Source organism: Nomascus leucogenys, chromosome 18 (assembly GCF_006542625.1).
Source record: "Nomascus leucogenys isolate Asia chromosome 18, Asia_NLE_v1, whole genome shotgun sequence".
NCBI classification, from domain to species: Eukaryota; Metazoa; Chordata; class Mammalia; order Primates; family Hylobatidae; genus Nomascus; species Nomascus leucogenys.
The window spans coordinates 25006042-25028709 of record NC_044398.1 but is presented as its reverse complement, the minus strand read 5'-3'; the positions used below and the strand labels follow the sequence as shown (position 1 = coordinate 25028709).

General features: G+C 39.4%; 1 protein-coding gene across 3 annotated transcripts in view; it reads right to left on the bottom strand.

Moving 5' to 3' along the window:
• The window catches only part of KAT6B (lysine acetyltransferase 6B), a 207006-nt gene that overhangs the window by 65646 nt on the left and 118692 nt on the right, over window positions 1–22668 (bottom strand). For all 3 annotated transcript variants that reach the window (XM_030797859.1, XM_030797858.1, XM_030797860.1), the window contains exon 4: window positions 7585–7693. In XM_030797859.1, coding sequence (XP_030653719.1) covers window positions 7585–7693 — 109 coding nt within the window. The remainder of the gene's footprint in view (window positions 1–7584; window positions 7694–22668) is intronic.

Below are 22668 nucleotides of genomic sequence, written 5' to 3'. Positions count from 1 at the left end.
GCTACCCTATCAAATTCTAAAATCTTCAGCCTATCTTTCCTTTAGGCAGCAATCTTACCTTTATTTAGCTCAAGAGAATTGGCCATAGATCCCTTCCAGTTCTAAATTTCTAAGATTCTGTAAAGGATGCTGAGGGATGAAGAAATATTTCCATTTTATTTTCTCATGGCCAACTTTAAAATAACACAAAAGACCGTAACGTGTCTTGATATACTACTACACAATCTATAGTAATTAGATAAAGGAAAACAATGCTACTGATCAAGTAATTCCTTACCTCTGGTTTAGCGATTTCATAAACTCAACAACTTCCTCTAACATTTTAACTTTTTTTTTTTTTTTTTGAGACAGAGTCTTGCTCTGTTGCCCAGGCTGGAGTGCAGTGGCGCCATCTTGGCTCACGGAAAGCTCCACCTCCCAGGTTCACGCCATTCTCCCGCCTCAGCCTCCTTAGTAGCTGGGACTATATGCGCCCGCCACCACACCTGGCTAATTTTGTTTTTGTATTTTTAGTACAGACAGAGTTTCACCATGTTAGCCAGGATGGTCCTGATCTCCTGACCTCGTGATCCGCCTGCCTCAGCCTCCCAAAGTGCTGGGATTACAGGTGTAAGCCACAGCGCCCGGCTTTTTTTTTGAGACAGGGTCTTACTCTGTTGCCCAGGCTGGAGTGCGGTGGCATGATCACGGCTCACTGCAACCTTAGCCTCCCAGACTCAAGCAGTTCTGTCACCTCAGCCTCTCGAGTGGCCGGGACTACAGGCACGCATCACCAAGCCTGGCAAATTGTTTTGTATTTTTTTGGTAGAGATGGGGTTTTGCCATGTTGGCCAGGCTGGTCTTGAATTCCTGGTTTCAAGAATCCAACAGCCTTGGCCTCCCAAAATGCTGGGACTACTGACACACCCCACCATGCCCAGCTAATTTCCTCTAAAATTCTTGTTCTCTCTGTTGACACATTTCACGGTGCTTTGTCTTTCTGGAGTTTGTTTTACTACTGTATTTTGCAATTTCTCAGATTTGAGAGCCATATCACATATTCATTCACTCATTCAATTTTACACAAATACATTATCAAGTACTAGTAGCCTACAATAGTTTTATCTAGCAAAACCAAAGGAATACTATTTAAAATTAAACAAGTACCAGTGGAACTACAAACCAGTGGAAAAACTTTTTGGAGAAAGTACTGAGGAAGAAAAAACACAGGCTCTGTAGTAAGCAGAATAACAGCTCCCCAGCCGTCTGTGCTCTAATTCCCACAACCTGTAAACATACGATACCTGTTGTGGCAAAAGGAACTCTGCAGAAGTGACTATGGGTACAGACATAGAGATGGGGAGTTTATCCTGGATTATCTGAGTGGGCATGATTGATCTAATCACATTAATCCTTAAAAGCAGAGAACCTTTTACGGACTCGGTTAGAAATGAAATGGGAAAAGGAGGAGGAAGGGTTCAAAGCATGAGAGAGACTCCACCTGCTATCACAGGCTTTCAAGATGGTGAGGGGGCTGCAAGCCAGGGAATGTGGGTGGCCTATAGAAGCTGGCCATGACCTTCACCTGACAGCAAGAAAACCAGGATCTCGGTCCTAGCAACACAAGGAATTGAATTCTGTCAATAACCCAGATGGATAAGAACATGGATCCTCTCCTTCCCAGCACTTTGGGAGGCCGAGGCGGGTGGATCACGAGGTCAGGAGATCGAGACCATCCTGGCTAACACGGTGAAACCCCGTCTCTACTAAAAAAAAAAAAAAAAAAAAAAAAAAATACAGAAAATTGGCCGGGCGTGGTAGCAGGCGCCTGTAGTCCCAGCTACTCGGGAGGCTGAGGCGGAAGAATGCCGTGAACCCAGGAGGCGGAGCTTGCAGTGGGCCGAGATCGTGCCACTGCACTCCAGCCTGGGCAGCAGAGCGAGACTCCATCTCAAAAAAAAAAAAAAAAAGAACATGGATCCTCTCCTAAAGTCTCCAGAGAGGAGCTAGCCCTGCTGATACCCCGATTTTAATCTGGTGAGACCCATGATGGACTTCCAACCTACAACTATATGATTAAAAATGTGTTGTTTTTAAGCCACTAAGTCTGTCGTAATTTATTCCAGTAGCAATGGAAAACTAATAACAACTCAGACACTAAGCCCCTCAGACTGGCTATCTGACCATCCATCTGTCCATCTCTCCCTCCTTCAACTAATATTTAATGAGCACTGGATACAGTGAGGAAAAGGAGAGGCATGGTTCCCACCCTTTCAGATCACATAGCCCAGCAGGAAAGACAAACATTAAACAAGAATAAGCATTAATGCCTTACAATGGGGTGGCTTAGGGATATGGGAGAATCTAGCAGGAAGTTAGAGAAAGGCCTCCCTAAAAAAGAGACCCAAAAGATGAGTATGATTGGATGGGACCAGATGAGGGGAAGAGCAGGGAAGATGGCATGAACAGAGGGAGAGATGAACGAGGTATATCCAAGGAGAGAGAAGTTGTTCAATGTAACCAATGTGCAGAATGCGAACAGAATAGTGATGTAAGATAGGGTTAAACCAGAGCCCACTCCAGAAGAGTTTTTGGGGGCTATATTAAAGAATATGGATTTCTCCTAAGAGCAACTGATAGCCACGTATGAAATTATGTGATCAGATTTATAATTTAAAAAGGAAACTTAGGCTATAGTATGGAAAATGGATTGAAGGAAAAAGGGTGAAGCCTAGATTGAGGTCATTATAATAGCAGATCTGAGTGGGGCTGGCTGGTGGGCATGCATCGATAAATTTAGCATTCAAGATATATATTATGATTTAGAATCAATGTGTTTTTGGTGATTCCTTGGTGTGAAAGAATAGGACAGAGGATGGCTCCAAATGTCCCGTTTGTGTAACTGAGTGAGTAGCGAACGGTGTGCCATTTGCTGAATATAGGAAATCCTCCAGGAGAGGTGGGATACTGTTTGTTTGCTGGGATTTCTGTTGTTATTGTTGTGGCTGTTGTTTTGGGTGGAGGAAGCAGTGCAAGGTTGATGAGCTGTTCTGGATATTAACTTTGAGGTGCCTCAGGGGTAGACTCGTTGGAGAAGCTCTATAGTTGTTTGTATCTAGGGTCAGAAGCTCAGTAGAAGCTACAAGGCAAAGTAACAAACACAGGGCCACGACAGACATCTGAAGAAACATTTAGGGAATGGAGAGAGGACCAAGGGGCTAACAAAAATATGTGGAAAGAAGTGGTAGAGCAAAAACACAGATAATATGGTGTCACAGGGGCCAAAGGAAAAGAACACTTCAAGAAAAAAGATTCTCTACAATATCAAATATGACTAAGAGAAATTATTTGGTGTGGATTAAAAGAGACCGATTAGATTTTGATAACACTTAAAAACGATCATTAGATTTTGCTACAAAGAGGTCACTATTACTCAGACAAGCACAGTTTTAATGAAGTTACATCCCTTTGCATGGTCAATCATGCTTTGGGCTTTTGCGGGGATGGGGCTCACCTTCCCCCACCCCCCATCTTTTCTTCTTTGTTTTTTTATTTTTATTTTTTGAGACGGAGTTTCACTCTTGTCACCCAGGCTGGAGTGCAGTGGTGCAATCTCGGCTCACCTCAACCTCTGCCTCCTGGGTTCAAGCCATTCTCCTGCCTCAGCCTCCCGAGTAGCTGGGATTACAGGATGCGCTACCATGCCCGGCTAATTTTTTTTTTCCTTTTTTTAGTAGGGATGGGGTTTCACCATGTTGGCCAGGCTGGTCTTGAACTCCTGACCTCAGGTGATCCACCCGCTTTGGCCTCCCAAAGTGCTGGGACTACAGGCGTGAGCCACAGAGCCTGGCCTCTTTTCTTCTTTGGATCGTATCTTTAGGTTTCTTTCTAGTCAAGAGTCTTCTTTCCAACCTGATGATTCAATCTGCATCTAGTCAATGTGAAACTGGATGACTAAGCAACCAACTCCTGGGGTGACCTTAAGAAACTAGTGGTCTTTTTAAATATTTTTATATGTCCATATATCCATACACTGCCCCTACGAGTTCCCTCCACGAGCATGCAGGTTTTGTTCAGGGTTAACACACAAATAAAGACAAACCCAGCAAAGACTTCAGGTCTCCCGAGGGTGCACTGATATTCTACTCCACGGCTCTTGCTCCCTTTATTGTACAAAAGGGATTTCTCTCACTCACCCAGCTGCATCACAGCAGCCTTTCTTCTGTCTCCTGTTTCAATGAGCTTCCACTTAGAATGATGCTGTAATTTTGAACTGTACACTTATCTTAGATTTGCTAATTTGAAAACACACTTGCACACAACTCATCTGTAAGTAAGATTTAACCACCCAGCAATCTGAGCAGCAGACACAAAATTTCATTTGGTATAATATCTAATACTTATGTGAAGCTAATTAAAGATAATTTGGTCTTAATGAGGCAAAGAGAATATAACAGTGTTAATTTCAAAGTAGGCTGATCCATGAAAGTCAAGTAAAATCATTTCTAACACTTCCACAGACCTAGACTATCAGATGATTCCCACATTCCTATTAGTGGTTGGAATAATCCTTCACATTTGTCTCATGTTTTACAGTTACTGATCATCTTCTTATCATTTTCTCACTGGATCCCACAATAGCTCTGTGGATGCAGGGTGCAGACATTCTCCTTTACACCACACAGATGAGGAAAACCAAAGTTACACACCCAGCAAGTGGCAGAAGAGAACTGGAACACAGGCTAGGGACACCATCTTCAGGGCCGGGCACTATATACCTCACCTCACGTTTTTACTACATACAAACTTGAATGATTTTTTTTTTTTAAAGAATTTTTAGTAGAAAAAAAAAAACTGTTAAAGAAAATATTGCCCATTTAAAGCATCGAGCCCCTTTCAAAACAGATAAATTTCTAATTGGCTTTACTTTATGATATAAGCAGAAGGAAACATTTATTACTCTCATCTATGAAATCTAAGCGGAGTCTAAATGTGACATCATATGAATGGTACTTCAGATAGGGACGACTGAAAAGCATCAGGCACATATGGGAAACACATTTAAGAATGATCCTCCCTACAGGCTGCCATCTATATTTCCTTTTTCTGGTTTTATGCTGCTACGGGTATTTTTTCCATAAACAACTTACATTTTAGGATCCCTTTGATAGTTATGAACAGTCTGAATTCAATCCCAGAACCAATAGACTCTTCTGAGAGTGAGAAGGCAGCCATTTCCATAAGGTCAACTAGGAGTCCCAACTAATCTGTAATTCCCACTTGAAATGTTGCACTGTGACAACAGGGCTCCCGCCATTATTTGAGGACACTGTTGAGGTATGCTGGCCTATTTTCTTTTTTCCTTAAAATTACCAAGGTGTCAAAACAGAGCCTTAGAACCACAAGAACCCCCAAACTCCCTAAAATGAACTATATTTTATTTTGACCCTTCAATTTAAAGAGGAAAAAACAACAAAGTCTATTCTTCTGATCTATCAGATGAATAAATATCTACAAAGCATTTCCCTGAGTTAAGAACAATAGTTTGTTTGACTAAAGCAGCCAAATCCAGGCTGGCACAGCATACTCAAGGGAAGATTAAGTGAACTTCAACACTAGAGCCGGATCCCATTGCAGAGTCCAGAGAAGCAGTCTGAGACATCCTCTATCCCCAACAAAGAGACATGATGACCCCAGGGCTTGAATTTCTGCCATGACCCATCCTTGGCCCCAAAGCCTCTGACTCTCTCCACTTGAAGACTGGCTCACAAAACCACGCCAGCCACATAAACCCTCTGGACAGTATCCTCAAGTCATTATTCTCCATTTGTTAAAAGAGAAAACAAGAGGATATTTTTGAACAGAGAAAACATAACACTGTACCTAAACACCCCTGGCTTTACCCTGAAAAAGTCTGAGCGGAAAGTAAGAAACACCAGGGGAAAGAAATTTTCAGTGACCTCAAATATAAAGGAGATCAACCTCCCGTCTGGCAGGTCTTCAATCCGGGAAAGACAAAGGGAGATTGATTACATCAGAAAATCTAAGATCTACCTGTTTAGAATTACACCTTTATACTCTGTGAAGGAGGCCCTGAAGTTATGATCTAGAAGATAATGATCTCGAACTTCTTATCAACTCAAGTAAGTGTATCACTAGAGGTAAGGAAATATATGAAGGGAACTTTTCTTCCCACATTTAAGTACGTCTTTAATCTGTCTAGGCACCCAGACAAATAGATCCTAAAGAAATAAAAACAGGGAAGGGTGTTTTTAAAGTACCACCTTAAAAACCACAAAGGGTAAACCCTAGACAAGTGAACACCACTAAATTGATCAGGCAGTTACACAAAAGAATAATTCATTCAGAATGAGCCTCGTGAGAAAACCCAAAAGATAACGACAGAACTGATGAGTGAGGCACTACCTCACCAGCATAAAACAGGGATATCGTGGGGCTGAAATGTATTAAACTGAACGTACAGATAATGTTTCCATGCCCTTTTGTCACTATCCATGATGCCATGGCCAGGTAAAAGAATTTTAATGAATCTGTAAAGCCCATCAAAAAGACTGTCAGAATGCATTTTTCAAGCAGGGTTTGAAATGTCTCATTTCCAAGCTCTCCCTTCTAGTCAGCACCTGAAAGCTGCTGAACCACAAAGGGCCTATCAAGTTAAACCTTCATATAAGGAATAAGAATCATTACACAACACTGTCATTCCTCAGCATGAAACATTTCTTCTATCCAACCATCAAGCAGCTGTCACAAGTGATGATAAGATTTTAAATTACGTGCAGCAATCAAGGATAACAATATCAAACATGCTAAACCATAACACGGCTGACATTTGTAGTATACTTGCCATAGTTCTGCAGACCTTGTGCCAGGCTGTTTACTTGTGCCCTCACATTTCATTCCCATAAAACCCAAGAGGTTGGTGCTGCCATTATCTCTAATTTTCTAATGAGGAAACAGGGGCTCAGAATGGTCAAGTAACTAACTCAAGGTAGAGGAACTGGGCTATGACTGGCTCTTGAGTTTGCTCCTAGCCAGTATATCTCAAGACTTCCCAAAGAAGAATTCGCTATGGTGTTCTGTCGATTTTTGTTTTTGTTTTTTTTAAGAGATTATTATAACTAGAGAAATAGTCACGAATTTTAAAATAAGAGAAAAATTGGAGAAAAAAGTTTGGGTAGTCCGGGGAAAAAAACTGGAAGATTAACAGAAAAAGCTTAATTTTTACTTATTTTTTGCTATTAATTTTTAAAGATGGGGTTGTACTCAGCTTGAAAGCTTAGAATTCTCTACATTGAATTTACCTATAATGTAGACATCTCCACACTGAATTACCAATGCTGGTATAAAATAAAAGCTTAATCATAAATATGTATAGTATTATATAAGCATATATAATATCCATATGTCAGTACTAACATACTCATGCTTTTTTCTCTATTCCTTACTTTTTCTTTTAAAATTAAAGCCTATGCTATTACCATATAATTGCCTTAAATAACAATACAGTTTTAATAGAGAGATAAATAGCATGAAGCTATGATAATGGGAAGTCATTGTACAACACATAGGAAAAACACAACTTACCACTACTGCCACAATCTGCACAAGAGAGGAGTTCTTCTGGTTTCTTTTCACGATTTGATTCTTTAGTCCCCAAACAGAAGCTACATATTGGAATGGGATCAGCACGGGGCTATGACAAAATTAAAATAAAAAATACTGTCACTTTTCCATTTCAAAATTAAAAACATTAAAATCAAAAGCTTCTTACATTTTTCACTTAAAGCTTCTTCTTTCTTTAACAAAGAAAAACTGCTAAATAACATATTTAAATAAACACTTTCTGCTAGTAAAAAAACTCATATTATTTTTGAGACGGAGTCTTGTTCTGTCGCCAGGTTGTAGTGCAGTGGCACAATCTCGGCTCATTGCAACCTCCACCTCCCGGGTTCAAGCGATTCCCCTGCCTCAGCCTCCCAAGCATCTGGGATTATAGATGTGCACCACTATGCCTGGCTAATTTTTTGTATTTTAGTAGAGATGGGGTTTCACCATGTTGGCCAGGATGGTCTGGATCTCCTGACCTCAGGATCCACCTGCCTCAGGCTCCCAAAGTGCTGGGATAAATCTCTTAAATTATTTGACACTAAAGTATTACCTGAATACATTTCAGTATAATGTATGACTCAGAAGTCATTTTTATTAAACCAGTGAAATCTAATACCTTTATGTGTTATATAGCTTGCCCGAAATGAACATAATTAAGGATTCATTGGACATCTCAATTGTTTCTATTATCTATATGCCTACAATAAATCATCCGTTCAGCATTATAGTCTATGAATATCATGTATAGACTGTTTAAACTTTATTAAATATTGTAGCACAGGTTGCTATTATTCATCTACTAAATATTTGACATAAAATATCTGTATGTTTTTAGGTGACAGAGTAATAGAATGAGCAGGATTCTGTGGGACACTTGAAAAGTGTTGTTATTAACAAGGCTTTTGTGGCACGAAGGTCTTCAAAAGTAAACCACACCATACCAAACAAAAAAGATAAACCCTCAATCTCTGACATTCCCACCTTATTTATTTATTTATAAACAGAGTCTCACTCTGTCGCCAACCTGGAGTGCAGTGGCGTGACCTTGGCTCACTGCAACCTCTGCCTCCTGGGTTCAAGTGATTCTCTTGCCTCAGCCTCCTGAGTAGCTGCAACTACAGGCACATGCCACCACACCCGGCTAATTTTTGTATTTTTAGTAGAGATGGGGTTTCACCATGTTGGTCAGGATGGTCTCGATCTTTTGACCTCATGATCCGCCCGCCTCGGCCTCCCAAAGTGCTGGGATTACAGGCGTGAGCCACTGCGCCCGGCCTGACATTCCCACTTTATATAAGAAACAACAAAACATTTGTCTAGTCCCCTAGCACCCTTTAACTCTCATATGAAAATTGCTTTTAACAATGTATAAATCTACATACATTTTAGTATCTCCATTGTTATTTACTACTATCAGCAATGCTAGTATTCCCATCCATAGGAATAGCTGACTGTGCCTACAGATCTGGTCACATTATTTTCAACAGCCAAAACTACGAAAACTGTAATTTTACCGCATATTCCAAGCCTTCACACATGTTGTCTGCTAGCCATCTGAATGTTACTATGATGTCTCTATATTTGAATCTCATGAATCAAAAATTCAGAGCTAGAACACCCAACATAATCACAAATGTTTTTAAATGTAAATTAAAAACAAGATTTTGCTAGGTCTAACTCTCTAAATATACATCAGCATAGAATAAACTTCATTTGTTCAGCCACTCTAGCCCAAATGCCTAATGCATTTCCTGGTACATAGTAGGCACTCAAAATATATCTGCTAACTGAATACATGAAGGAAATATATCCTAGTTAAGAACAAAAAAAAATCAATGGTTATAATGATTCCAACAAATGCCTTAGTTCCTTGGGACAACATGTCATCAAAAACAAAAAACCATCTCATGACCAAACATTCACAAAATTGTTTAATATGACTGCTAATCTCATCTTACAAGGGCATTCATTATCTTCCCTTTACTTTCAGCTTAATTTGTTCTTATAATATGCACAGGCTTTACGTTCTGAGGTAGCTGTGCAAATGTATTTCTGTAGCCCCAGTTAAAAAGTAGATTATAAAACATTCTGTACTAGAAAAACCAAAAGAGACAAGCTATAACAAATTGGTCACTGACTCTAGCCACAGTTTTTTAAATGCCAGATAATCAGCACTGCATAATTATGGATCCATAGTTATTACTTGCAACTGCTCAACTGCAGTACCTTGGGAACACTTTTGTTCCTTTAAACAGCAATTAAAAGAACAATCTGGCTTTAAAGTGACAACATTCCCCTGATAGATTTGAGCTAAAACCCGGTCCTCTTACTAATGGGATTCCTGCTTTCATTTGATGTAACAATGTTCAAGCTACTGCTGCCATCCTTGCAGTGATAAATAATTTACAGAATGTCACATATCATTCATGCAATGAAACAAATCCAAATCTCCAAACCCATTTTTCTTTCCCAGATGAATTTTTAGCTGTGAGAGAGACATGGCCATCAGCCAGCATTCATGCTCATTTTTCGTTTTTAACTAAAGGTAACACAAAGGACAAAGGTTGCTAGTAGTTCATGGCCAGAAAGACTGATGTCCCGCGCTCTGCCCAATAATAGAAAGCATAGATGTTATCACTTCACGCTACATTCAAGTGAACCCCGCCATGCTGATGTATGCTCACAACCATTTATTTTAAGGATAACTATCTCACAATACTCTATAAAACCACTGCATTATACACAAATGTCTGCCCTGCTGAATTATTGATAATTCAAAGCACTTTTTGCTAACCTCCGTGTAGCCAAGTCTAATTAACTTTAAAAAATTGTCACTTGTACGAAATGAAACTTTTACAGTAACACATGTAAATGGGTCACAGGATTATTATGATTCACTATTCACTATTATATCAGACTACATATAAACTGTTTTTTAAAAAATCCCCTATAATAAAGTAAAATGGATTCCAGTCAGAAAAAGGTCTGAGTAAATGGCAACTTGATTCTATACAAATCTACTACAGGTAAGTCATATTTAAGATGTCTGAAAATGATACCAAAAATCTCCAAATTCTTAATTCCTTTCTTTGAAATTTCACAAAGGCACCTAACCTGTTGATCACATTTTCCCATCAACATGCCTGAATATTTTAAACTAATCCCAAGAAGGAAGGCTCATGAGTAAGTCTAAAGATGAATACATCCAGCAAACTGTGCTCTGGAAGGATCTCCTTGTCTCCCATGCAATGGCCCTGGGGCAGCTGCTAGGCTAGAGGCTGCTCCTGTACTATCTCATTTAATCATCTTAACGATCTTGCCCGGTATGAGTATTATCTCCATTTTAGAAAAGAAATTGAGCATCTAAGAAGTTAAGCAACATTTTTAAGGTTGCATAGGTTCAGGTGTACAGCTGTACTCAAACACAAGTCTGTCTTCATGAGAGCCCATTTCTTACTTTGCTACCTCCCCTCCATTCCTCAGAATAACAAATGTCTAAAATTATCTTTCCATCACTGGCAATAACTCTTTACTAATGTGTTCATAATCTATTCCATACAATTTCTCCCATGACCAATGGCATATGGTTTTTAAAACTATTAAAAAGGTAACCACTAAACACCATGGATTATTTATTAATTACCATGGGGAAAAGGTACCTTTACAATGGAGAAATCTGGTGGACACTTTATAAACGAATATGGAACAAAGCGACATCATGTGCCTTCCAAGTGCCTATCCTGAAGGACTGAGCACCGCCTATATGGTATTCTTGCCAGAAACATTTATCCTGAGTCCAATCAGGCAAATCCAAATTGGGGGATATTCTCTGTAACAACTTTTCTGTACTCTTGAAAAAACGTCATATAATATCCAAAAAAGGGCAGGGCCAACCTGGGCAACATGGGGAGACCCCATCTTTACAAAATAAAAAAATTAGGCAGGCATGGTGGCACATGCCTGTGGTCCCAGCTATTTGGGGAGTTGAGGTGGGAGGATGGCTTGAGCTGAGGAAGTTGAGGCTGCAATGAGTCGTGATTGCACCACTGCACTCCAGCCTGGGCGACAGAGCAAGACCCTGTTTCTCAAAAGAAGGGAGGCAGGGGGCAGGACCAATTAAGGTGACTAAAGAGGCATGAAAACTAAATATAAATATAATCTGTGATCCGTGGTTGGATTCTGGATTTTTACAAAATATCCACAGCTATGAAGGATATTATTGGGATAATTAGGGTAATGTGTACTCAGAATTAGGCAATATATAAACTAAATATAATATAAATTTATTGAGTGAACATAATTCTGATTATGTAGGAGTCGTTTTTAGCAGATATATGTTGAAATATAGGAGTAAAGTGTTATGATGTCTTTATGTTGAAATTTACAAGTAAAGTGTTATGATTGGAGAGTAACTTACTCTCCAATTATTCAGAAAAAAACAAACCTAAGTGTGTTCATACGTTAATGTGCACAGAGAGAGAGAGTAAACATGACACAATGTTAATGGTTGGGGAGTCTACGTAAAAGGCATATAGCTGTTCATTATATTGTTGTATGTAAAAGGCATATGGGTGTTCATCATATAATTTTTCCTCATCTTTACAACTTTTCCAAACAAAAAGTTGGGGGGGAGGGGAATAAAATTGTGCACCTTTACTCTCAAAAAAGATCTAGACTGAATTACTATTTTCAGTAGGCCCTCTATATCTGCGGGATTAAAATCTGTGGATTCAACCAACCATGAATGCAAAATATTTGAAAAGAAAAAGGATGGTTTTGTCTGTACTGAACATACATGTTTTTTTCTTCTCATTATCCCCTAGACAATAGAACGATTCATGTAGCATTTATATTGTATTAGTTATTGTAAGTAATCTAGAAATGATTTAAAGTATATGGGAGAATGTACATAGGTTATATGCAAATACTGCACCATTTTATATAATGGACTTGAGCATCCACGGAATTTGGTATCAGTGGTGGTAGGGGGGTGAGGGAGGGATCCTGTACCCAATCCCCCACAGACGCCAAAGGATGACAGTAGTTGGACCACAAACATTTATAAATCAAGGTCTCTCAAGCCAATTACCGACTCAGAGGAAATACAGAGGACAGAGGAATATGTTAATCTATAGAGCGGGGAGATGCTAGTACCAAAACTCCAGGGAAAAAATGGCCCAGTTTCTTCAACAAATTAAACGGAGACAAAGTGAACAGGTGAGCAAAAAATAGATAAAGAAGAATTGCTAGATTAACAGACATTTAAAGGGCGTATCAGCCAATCACAATATGTGAACCATATCTTGATCATGATTCAAACAAAGTGTAAGTAAAACAAAACAAAATATTATGAACTAGTGAAGGAACAAAGGCTACTTAGCTTTAAGAGACTGTTTAGGGTGGACACGCTGGGTGTCTTCATCCAGGTGAAAGGGTTAGATTCGTTCTTGTGGTTACAGAGTACAAAACTTACACCAATAGGAGTCATCATAGAGAGCCTTTCCAACAGAGCTGTCCAGCAATGGAATGGATTCTTTTTTTTTTTCTGCTTCATTTGCTTAGTTTTTATTTTTTTAATTGTGGTTCAAATGGCATTAAGTTCACAATACTGTGCAACCATTACCACCATTTATCTCCAGAACTCTTTTCAACTTGCAAAACTGAAACTCTGTATCCATTAAACAATAATTTCCCATATTCTCTTCCCCCAGCCCAGGAAAACACCATTCTACTTTCTGTCTCTATGCATTCGACTACTCTAGTACTTCATATAAGTGAAATCATACAGTATTTGTGGAATGGATTATTCTTGAGGCAATAAGAGGCCTCTATAATCAAGAGGCCATGGAGAGACTGGATGGGCCCCATCAGGATGCTGAGGACACAACAGTATACAATTTCACCTCACACAATTTGGGGATCTGGGACTCTTCAAAGGTTCCTTCCAGATCAAATATTTTAATGGTTCTAGAGTTAATCTCTAAGGCCTTTCCCAGTTCTAATTTTTATTGATTCTATAATACTTTAGAAATTTTAAGAGTCTTCAAGACCTTTGATCTCAAAATAAGATAGCCTTTTCTAAGGAAATATTCTTTAAATCTAGGACAATGCATTTTTAAGAAGCTTTATTTTACTTTATGATTACTTCTGTTTCTGCCCAGAAGGAAACTATATATTTGTTAGCCTTAGTCTATCTAAGTGACTGGACAAAAATAAATGAAAATTCCTGCACGAAATCAGAGCCAGGGGCATTTAGACTCATATCCTCCTCCTGACAATGACACAAAAAGGGGTTTTGTAAGCCATTTCCACAGTATCTGTTCACAATGATCAGGGATATATAGCCCTCTCTCTCCATAATCCCCTATAGATCCATACTTCTTAAGTCATCTACATCTTTCATGAGACTGCTTAAAAAAACATACCATTTTAGTAATCCCAAGTGTTAAAAACAAAACAGTTCAGCATTTTTCATTCATACGTTCATACTTGCACCATAGAAAGACCCAGATTTAAACGCTGCTTTCTAAGCCTCAGGTTTCCTCATCTGTAAAAGTGCACAATAGTGTCTGTGTTGTCTAGCTCTTGGGTTGTTAAAGTTCAAATGTGAGTGAGTGTGGAAAGTATTTTGTAAACTACAAAGTTCTACTCAAATATTATTATGAGTATTGCAAAATTTTATTTGGCTATAAAAACAGAAAGAGCAAACAAACAACTTCAAGTCCTTAATAAACATCAGAATAAATGAATTATTCTGGAGTTTAGAATTACTCTATAAAAGACTTTCATTTTCTGAGCCCCCCACGATGAATATTAATCTTAGAGGATTTTTTCAAAAGAATGAATTAATCAGGGAGTACAGGAACAGAGTAGAAAATGCCTCCACTGAGAGCCAAAAGGCCTGCAACTATTTAATAAAAGGAAAACTCAAACTAAATGAAAAGAAAAAGATGTCAGAGAAAGAAAAGCATAAACAAATATAAAATCTTAAATGAATAATACTACAAAAGCAAGCAAAGATGAATACTGGCTGGGCATGGTGGCTTACGCTTGTAATCCCCACACTTTGGGAGGCCAAGGTGGGCAGATCACCTGAGGTCAGGAGTTCGAGACCAGCCTGGCCAACATGGTGAAACCTCGGCTCTACTAAAAATACAAAAAAAAAAAAAAAAAAAAATTAGCCAGGCATGGTGCCTGTAATCCCAGCTACTCAGGAGGCTGAGGCAGAAGAATCGCTTGAACCCGGAAGGCAGAGGTTGCAGTGACCGAGACCGCGCCACTATACTCCAGCCTGGGCAACAAGAATGAAACTCCATCTTAAAAAAAAAAAAAAAAAAGACTCTTCTGTGTCTCTTTAGTTTGCTCTCCTTTGTTATACTGTACTGAAATGTGAAGTTTAGGTAATGCTTTGCTGTTTACCACAGTGCTTTTCCCAAGTCCCAAATACGAATGCTATGCTACAAGGCCACCTCTCTAAGGTCACCTAACTAGTGAGATGGAGGAACTTCCAGCCTGCTGATGCCAAACCCTTCACTCTCTGGCTTTCCCCATGGTTTGTCCCTCCTTTCACTTGGAGCTTGATATACCTCAGCAGAAAGGCTGTCCCTGATCATCCTCTCTGAAACTGTACTCCACTGGCACCACTCTAGAATCTCCATACCTTTTTTTTTTAGGAGACACCACTCACTTTGTCATCCAGGATGAAGAGCAGGGGCGTGATCAAAGCTCACTCCAGCCTCGATCTCCAGGGGCTCAAGTGATCCTCCCACCTCAGCCTCCCAAGTAGCTGGGACTATACTGGTGCGCTACCACGCCCAGCTAATTTTTTAACTTTTCATAGAGATGGGGGTCTCGCAACATTTCCCAGGCCGTCTTGAACTCCTAAGCTCAAGCAATCCACCCATCTTGGCCTCCTGAAGTGCTGGGATTACAGATGTGAGCCACTGTGCTCGACTCCATACCTTGGCTTTTTCTTCATTGCACTCATCATTATCTGAAATATTGCATATCATTTATTTGTCTGTTTCCCTTACTAAACCGTAAGTTCCATCATGATGGCAGAGACTGTTCATTGCTGTAGCCCCAGCTTCAAAGTGTATCTATTGAATAAATGAATAAACAAATGAATAAACTGCTCTGAAGTTGGGAACCGGTTTCTCCAATTCACAGGTCCCAAAATATTGTCAACTGTCTTTTATTTTCATGTATATCCTCAATGACCACAAACATGACATGTAAAGAAACCATCAGTGGCAAGGTGGGTTCCACCATTGTCTAATCTGAAGCCGTTTTTATTCTGACACACGTAATAAACGACATTTATGTTTGCTATATACTTCCCTGGGCATAAACTGACAAAACGGGACCAAAATTTAAAAATCAGTTGGGAGGAAAATTATCTGCCCAGTATTAACTATTAGGGCTTGCTCAGTAATAGTCACTATAGGTTGTAATAGTCACTATATAAGATAGATTTGGGGCATGACCAGTTGCCAGCACCTAGTTGTGGTGGAACTCCCCCTCCCCAGTCCCGTCATTTCTTTCCATCTCTAGAAAGAATACAAGGTTATTAAAAGAAAAAAAAAAAAAGAGTCACTGGGTGTGGTGGCTCAGCACTTTGGGAGGACAAGGCAGGCAGATCACTTGAGGCCAAGAGTTCTAGACCAGCTGGCCAACATGGTGAAACTCCGTCTCTACTAAAAAAATACAGCCGGGCGCGGTGGCTCACGCCTGTAATCCCAGCATTTTGGGAGGCCGAGGCGGGCGGATCACGAGGTCAGGAGATCGAGACCATCCTGGCTAACACAGTGAAACCCCGTCTCTACTAAAAAATACAAAAAATTAGCCGGGCAAGGTGGCGGGCGCCTGTAGTCCCAGCTACTCCGGAGGCTGAGGCAGGAGAATGGCGTGAACCCCGGGGGGCGGAGCCTGCAGTGAGCCGAGATCGCGCCACTGCACTCCAGTCTGGGCGACAGCGAGACTCTGTCTCAAAAAAAAATAAAAATAAAAATAAAAATAAAAAAATAAAAAAATAAAAATAAAAATACAACAATGAGCTGGGCACGGTGGTGTGCACCTGTAGTCCCAGCTACTCTGGAGGCTGAGGCAGTAGAATCACTTGAACCCAGGAGGGGGAGGTTGCAGCAAGCCAAGATCGTGCCACTGCACTCCAGCCTGGGCAACAGAGCAAGATTCTGTCTCTAAAGAAACAAAAATTAAAAATTAAAAAAAAAAAAAGAAAAAGAAGGAAGCCAAGTAAAATGAATAATGTTAACAAGATTATAACAAGACTATGTATTGGTTTAGTCTTTTTAAATTTAATTTTCATTTCAATCTATATTTATTTTGAGACAAGCTTTTGAGACTGGCTAATATTTTTTTACTTTTGGTAGAGACGAGGTTTCACCATGTTGCCCAGGCTGATCTCGAACGCCTGGGCTCAAGCGATCCACCCGCCTCGGCTGGTGTTGGAATTACAGGAATGAGCTACCATGTCTGGCCTGTTATGGTCTATTTTTAAAAGAAAAATATTTTACAAATTTTGGTGCCTTATTACTGGTAATGAATTATTGTCCACAAACTTCACAACTGATGGCACTGCAACAAAGGCTGAAAACTGCTTCCTGTTGTTACTAAGGTTTTTTTCTTTGCTACTTCAGAACTCATTTGACACTCACCTAATAAAGAACTAGACTTTATTTCTTGCCACTTAACCCACTTATGCAACTGATGTCTGTCGGAACAGATCAAGCTTGCTCCTAATTAGGATAGAGATCATGCACACTCAGGATTTCCCCTCACAGCAATCTGCTTCAGATATGGTCTTCGGAAACACACTAACTCTAAAAGTAGGGATTTCCTGTGATGATCTAAATCATCTTATTTTTTTTTCCAGAGCGTTATTTTGTTCCCGTCTGCATCTGCAGTAACAGTAAGTGTGGTCAGGACAGCCATTCCTCCGCAGGGAGGTTCATGCCCAGCACTCCCTCAGAGCAGCCCTGGGTCTACTTCACATCCTTTGGGGTAGAACAGAACTCTGTTTACGACAGGTCTATCACCATTTTCTCTACACTCCTGTAACCTTTTGTTTTATTCCAAGGCTATTCTTGCAATTTCATCATGAATTGGACATAAGTAGACATCAAACAATTTTTTTCCAAAAGATAATTGCAGATATACTTACTCTAAGACTTTACACAGGCAACACTGTCATCATAATTCTACTCTCCCTATATAGATTTTTATTGTATCACCTCCCCTGCTCATTATACTTCTCTGTGGGTAATTGGTTCTGTGAGGGAGCACTATATCATCCCCCCCGGCTCTGTGGATTGAGTATCTGTATTACTCTGGGCAAAAGGATTTATTATTGTTAATGTATGGAGATCTTGAATGTGACTGCTGTATTTTTACCTCCTTGTCACAGGATGAGGGTTCTCCATATTTTAAGTGACAGTAAGGAAGTAGGAAAATCTAATAAAATAAAAACATTCAAAAGCATCCCTACATATATCCCTAAAATACATCACTTCTTTTTTCATTTAAAGAAATCATTTAGAAACAAAAAAAGATATCAATGACCACACAGTGGGAAAGTCCCATGACTCAGAAGTATAAAATAATAAAGCTTAGCCATAACGGAGTAAGAAGAGAGATGGAAAGTCTTTCTAAGAACATCAACCACAACAGTTTTTAATTGTGTGGAGTTAATTGAAATGCTCACACTGTATCCTGTAGTCTAGAACTTGTTCTAATTAGGCAGGTGTGCCATTTATAAGAGTGCTGATTAAGGAAAGTGATTCTATTGGAAGGAAACAAATCTAATCCTGCACACTGCATTTAACAATAGCATCTCATTTGTGTGATGTGTGTTTTTTTTTTTTTTTTTTTTTGAGGTCTTTTTTTTTTCCTGATAGATGAAGCCTACAAATTTCTTGGGGGGCGGGGGGGTGGGGGAAAGGACATTCATTAAACGATTGCTTGCCCCAGGGCCTTCAGTTTCTTATCTGGACAGGGACTTTCTCTCCTCCACTTCTGCCATTAGAAACTGCAGATATTGCATTTATCTTCTTAAGAGGGACCAAAGTCTGATTCAACACAGCTGGAAATTCAACACATGGTTACAATGTGTTTAGGATTTACAAACTATTCTCTTTGGCAAGCATATCATGATATTAGCAATATAAACCCTACTCTGGATTTAGAAAAATGGAATTTTAAAATCAACTTACATTCAAGTGTCACAAATCTTTAGTCATTCCTTTTTAAAAAGAAAATTAACAAAGTGCCTCTCTAGTGATTCCCAACTTCAGTGCTGTAGGAACCTTGACTGGAGCAGGTCCAAACTTCAAGACTATGATTTACTTAGGGATACAAAAATCGACAAGGATGTAAATAGAAATTCTGTCTTAAAGACGGCAAGAAAAACAGAATAGGAAAACCTGGGCACTAGATTCTGGAAACAATGCAAGTACTGCCGTTGGTAGAAATTCTGTATTGTAATTCATCTCTATGACTTGGGAATGTTTTCCAAGTGAGGCTAGAAGCATAATAGTAATGCATAGATTAAAGGATAGGCATAACAATAATTTACAAGAAACACAAGCAAGAGCTGATACTTAGTAGAGCTGCGTATCAGCTAGAGGCAGCTAGGAGCTTCTGCAATTGTCCCAATTCATTTTAATTTAGATACGGTGCTACAAAACCCTGCCTAGGCACACTGTGAACTGAATGTAGACATTCTTACTATTAATCCTGCCAAGAGAAACCTGCTCTAACTGCTCAGGAGACACAGGCAACTCAATTGAATGTAATTAGATCCAAACAGGAAAGTACAATGAGGAGATGGGACATAGGTAAGTAGTTATTAACAAGCTAGAAAAGTCAGACACTAGTCACTTTCTCAATAATATTATCACCACCACCTTTGACAATGCCCTGCACTCACAGAGATTTACATGGCAGTTGAGATGTTATGTGCTATTCAATAAGTTACTAATATTTACTCAGCACCCAAAGTATGCCACGCAGAATATAATTGGTACTCCAAGTGCTTGTCCTCACACAACCAATAAAAGTAGTGTAATTCCATTACTACACTTAATTCTCAGCCCTCTGGGCACACAAACCATCTGGTGTGCAGAATTTCCATGCTCCTGACTTCTTTTGTTTTCCCTGCTTTCAGACTACTTCTGACCCTTTCAAATGCAGTATTCATAAGCAGTAGGAAAAGAGGATTATGTGGATAATTACTACCTGAAGGTCAAGAGCCCTGACCTTGTTTTTTGGAGTTAATTCTGTGTAGCCGAAGACTCATCCTTAGACCCCCTTTGTGGTAGAGTTTCTAAATCTCCTTATGCTTTAGGCCAGGCACCACCTTGGGCATTTACGTGAGCATTATCTCGGACGGACTCTGCTCCCTGGCACCACAGCTTCACTGTAAGGTGTGTTGGAACTGCACAAAACCGAAGCCCCTCCCCGCATACTAATACAAGCTACAGCAAAGCCAGGAGAAGAAATGCCAGGATAGGCTTTTCCCTGAGGGTGAAGGCTTTCCCCTGAGGGTGAAGATTTTAAACTTAATTTACTAGGGTAAACAGTAGGAAGCCTACTAAGGGTAAACTGCAGGAAGAAGGAAGAAAAAGCCCATTATTTCGGTGACATTGGTAAAATTTTGCATATCTTAAATAGCTTAGTACATGGTGAGCTCTTGGAAGGAGATCCTTGTTTGGTTTATCTTAATTACTATATATAATAAAGAATTATACATACAGAAGATGTTTGATTAATATCTGTTGAATATACAAATGTAACATTTCTCATACTTGGTACTTTCTTAACAGTTTCTATTCTTACTTTAGCATATAAATGGTAAATAAATAATAATAGAACAGCACATGGTTATGGGGGGAAATACACATTTTAAATGTTTGCACATTTAGAACCTTCACATCTTCCCATTTACAGTTGTTGTTTTTAGTTTGTTTGTTTTTGTTTTTTCAGCCGGCAGCGGTGGCTCATGCCTGTAATTCCAGCACTCTTTTGGGAGGCCAAGGCAGGCAGATCACTTGAGTTCAAGACCAGCCTGGCCAACATGGCAAAACCCCATCTCTATCAAAAATACAAAAATTAGCTGGGCATGGTAGCACACGGCTGTAATCCCAGCTACCAGGGAGGCTGAGGCAGAACTGCTTGAACTCAGGGGATGGAGGTTGCAGTGAGCCAAGATCGTGCCACTGAACTCCAGCCTGGGCGACACGGCAAGACTCGTCTCAAAAAAAACCAAATATAACAAATAAAAAGTTTTTTTTTCAATTGTGGCAAAATATAAATAACATAAAATTTACCATTTTAACCATCTTTAAGCATACAGTTAAGTGGCACTGACTACATTCCCGTTGTTGTACAACTAAGTTGAGGCATATTTTACATACAATGAAATGTACAGTTTGATGAGCTTTGAATAAATGCATATTTAGTAGAGACGGGGTTTCACCGTTTTAGCCAGGATGGTCTCGATCTCCTGACCTCGTGATCCACCCGCCTTGGCCTCCCAAAGTGCTGGGGTTACAGGCGTGAGCCATCGCGCCCGGCCTAATTTGCATATCCTTGATGACTAATGACGTTGTTCATGTGCTTAATGGCCATTCATATATCTTCTTTTGTACAGCTTCTGTTAGAATCTTTTGCCCATTACAATGGTCACTGCAATATATTGTCAGATCCTGTTTCGGTGAAAAACCTACCGTCTCTGCTAAGAATGCTATGGGAAATCAGTACTCAGCTATCACTCCCTCCAGGGATTGCCTCAAGCTGCAGAGAATCACACTCGCCAAGGTATATCCTTCCTAGCATGGGCCATATCCAGTGATACAGGCCCACATTATTGAGTGATGCAGAAATAAAAAGGCACCATCAGGGCCCAACTCAGGGTAATTCCGAAGGTCCAGTCCAGCTTCAGAGCGATCTGTGAAGTCATCCAAGGCTGTTTCTGGGCCGCGTCACTGCTCAACATCTCTCTCCACCCAGTGCTGCTTTGTTGCCCTCCTTCCCAAAAGCCTTAATACCAAGGGCATCCCTTACTAAATATCCCATACCTGAGCTTTATCTGTAGATGCTTCCTGAGGAACACAACCTGTAACACCCATTGTTTAATTGGGTTGTTTGTCTTATTCAGTTGTAAGAGTTCCTTACATATACTGGATACAGGTCTTTTGTATGTATGTATATAACACATAAGATATAAGTGTGAATATTTTCTCCCAGTTTGTGACCTGCCTTTCCATTTTCCTACCAATTTCTTTTGGAAAAACTTCAGTTTCTAATTTTGATAAAGTGCCATTTGTCGATTTTTCTACTTTTTGTGTTCAATCTAAGAAATTTTTATCTATCCCAAAGTTGCAATGGTTTTATCCTACATTTTCTTCTAGTTTTATAGTTTTAGTTTTTTATATGTCTATACACCATTTTTAGTATATTTTTGTGTATGAGGTGAGATAAGGGTCAAGGTTCATTTTTTTCCCCATATGTATAACCAGTTATTCCAGGATCATTTGTTGAGATTTTCTTCTTCCCACTGAACTAGTCCTTCAACTTTGTGGTTCTTTTTCAAAAAATTTTTAAACTATTTCAAATCCTTTGTCACAAATTTGTTCATCAGTGTCCCAATTTTTAGGGAAAAGCTTGTTGGGATCTTTACTGGGCTTGTTTTGACTCTATAAATCAGTTTGGGAAGTACTAACATTGTAACATTATTCAGTCTTCTATGAACATGGGACACTTCTCCATTTATTTAGGGCTGCCTTAATTTCTTTCAATAATGCTTTATAGTTTTGGGGGACAGGCTTTGCCTATATTTTGTCTAACTTTATCCCTATATATTTTCATAGTATTTGATGCTATTGTAAATGTTATTTCAGGTTCTGAATCTTCATTGCTACCATATAGAAATGCAACTTTAACAAAAATATTCATTTTGTATCCTAGGACTCTGCTAAATCCTCTCTAGTTTTAGCAGCTTTCTTAAAGATTCCTTAGGATGTTTGATATAGATGACCATAC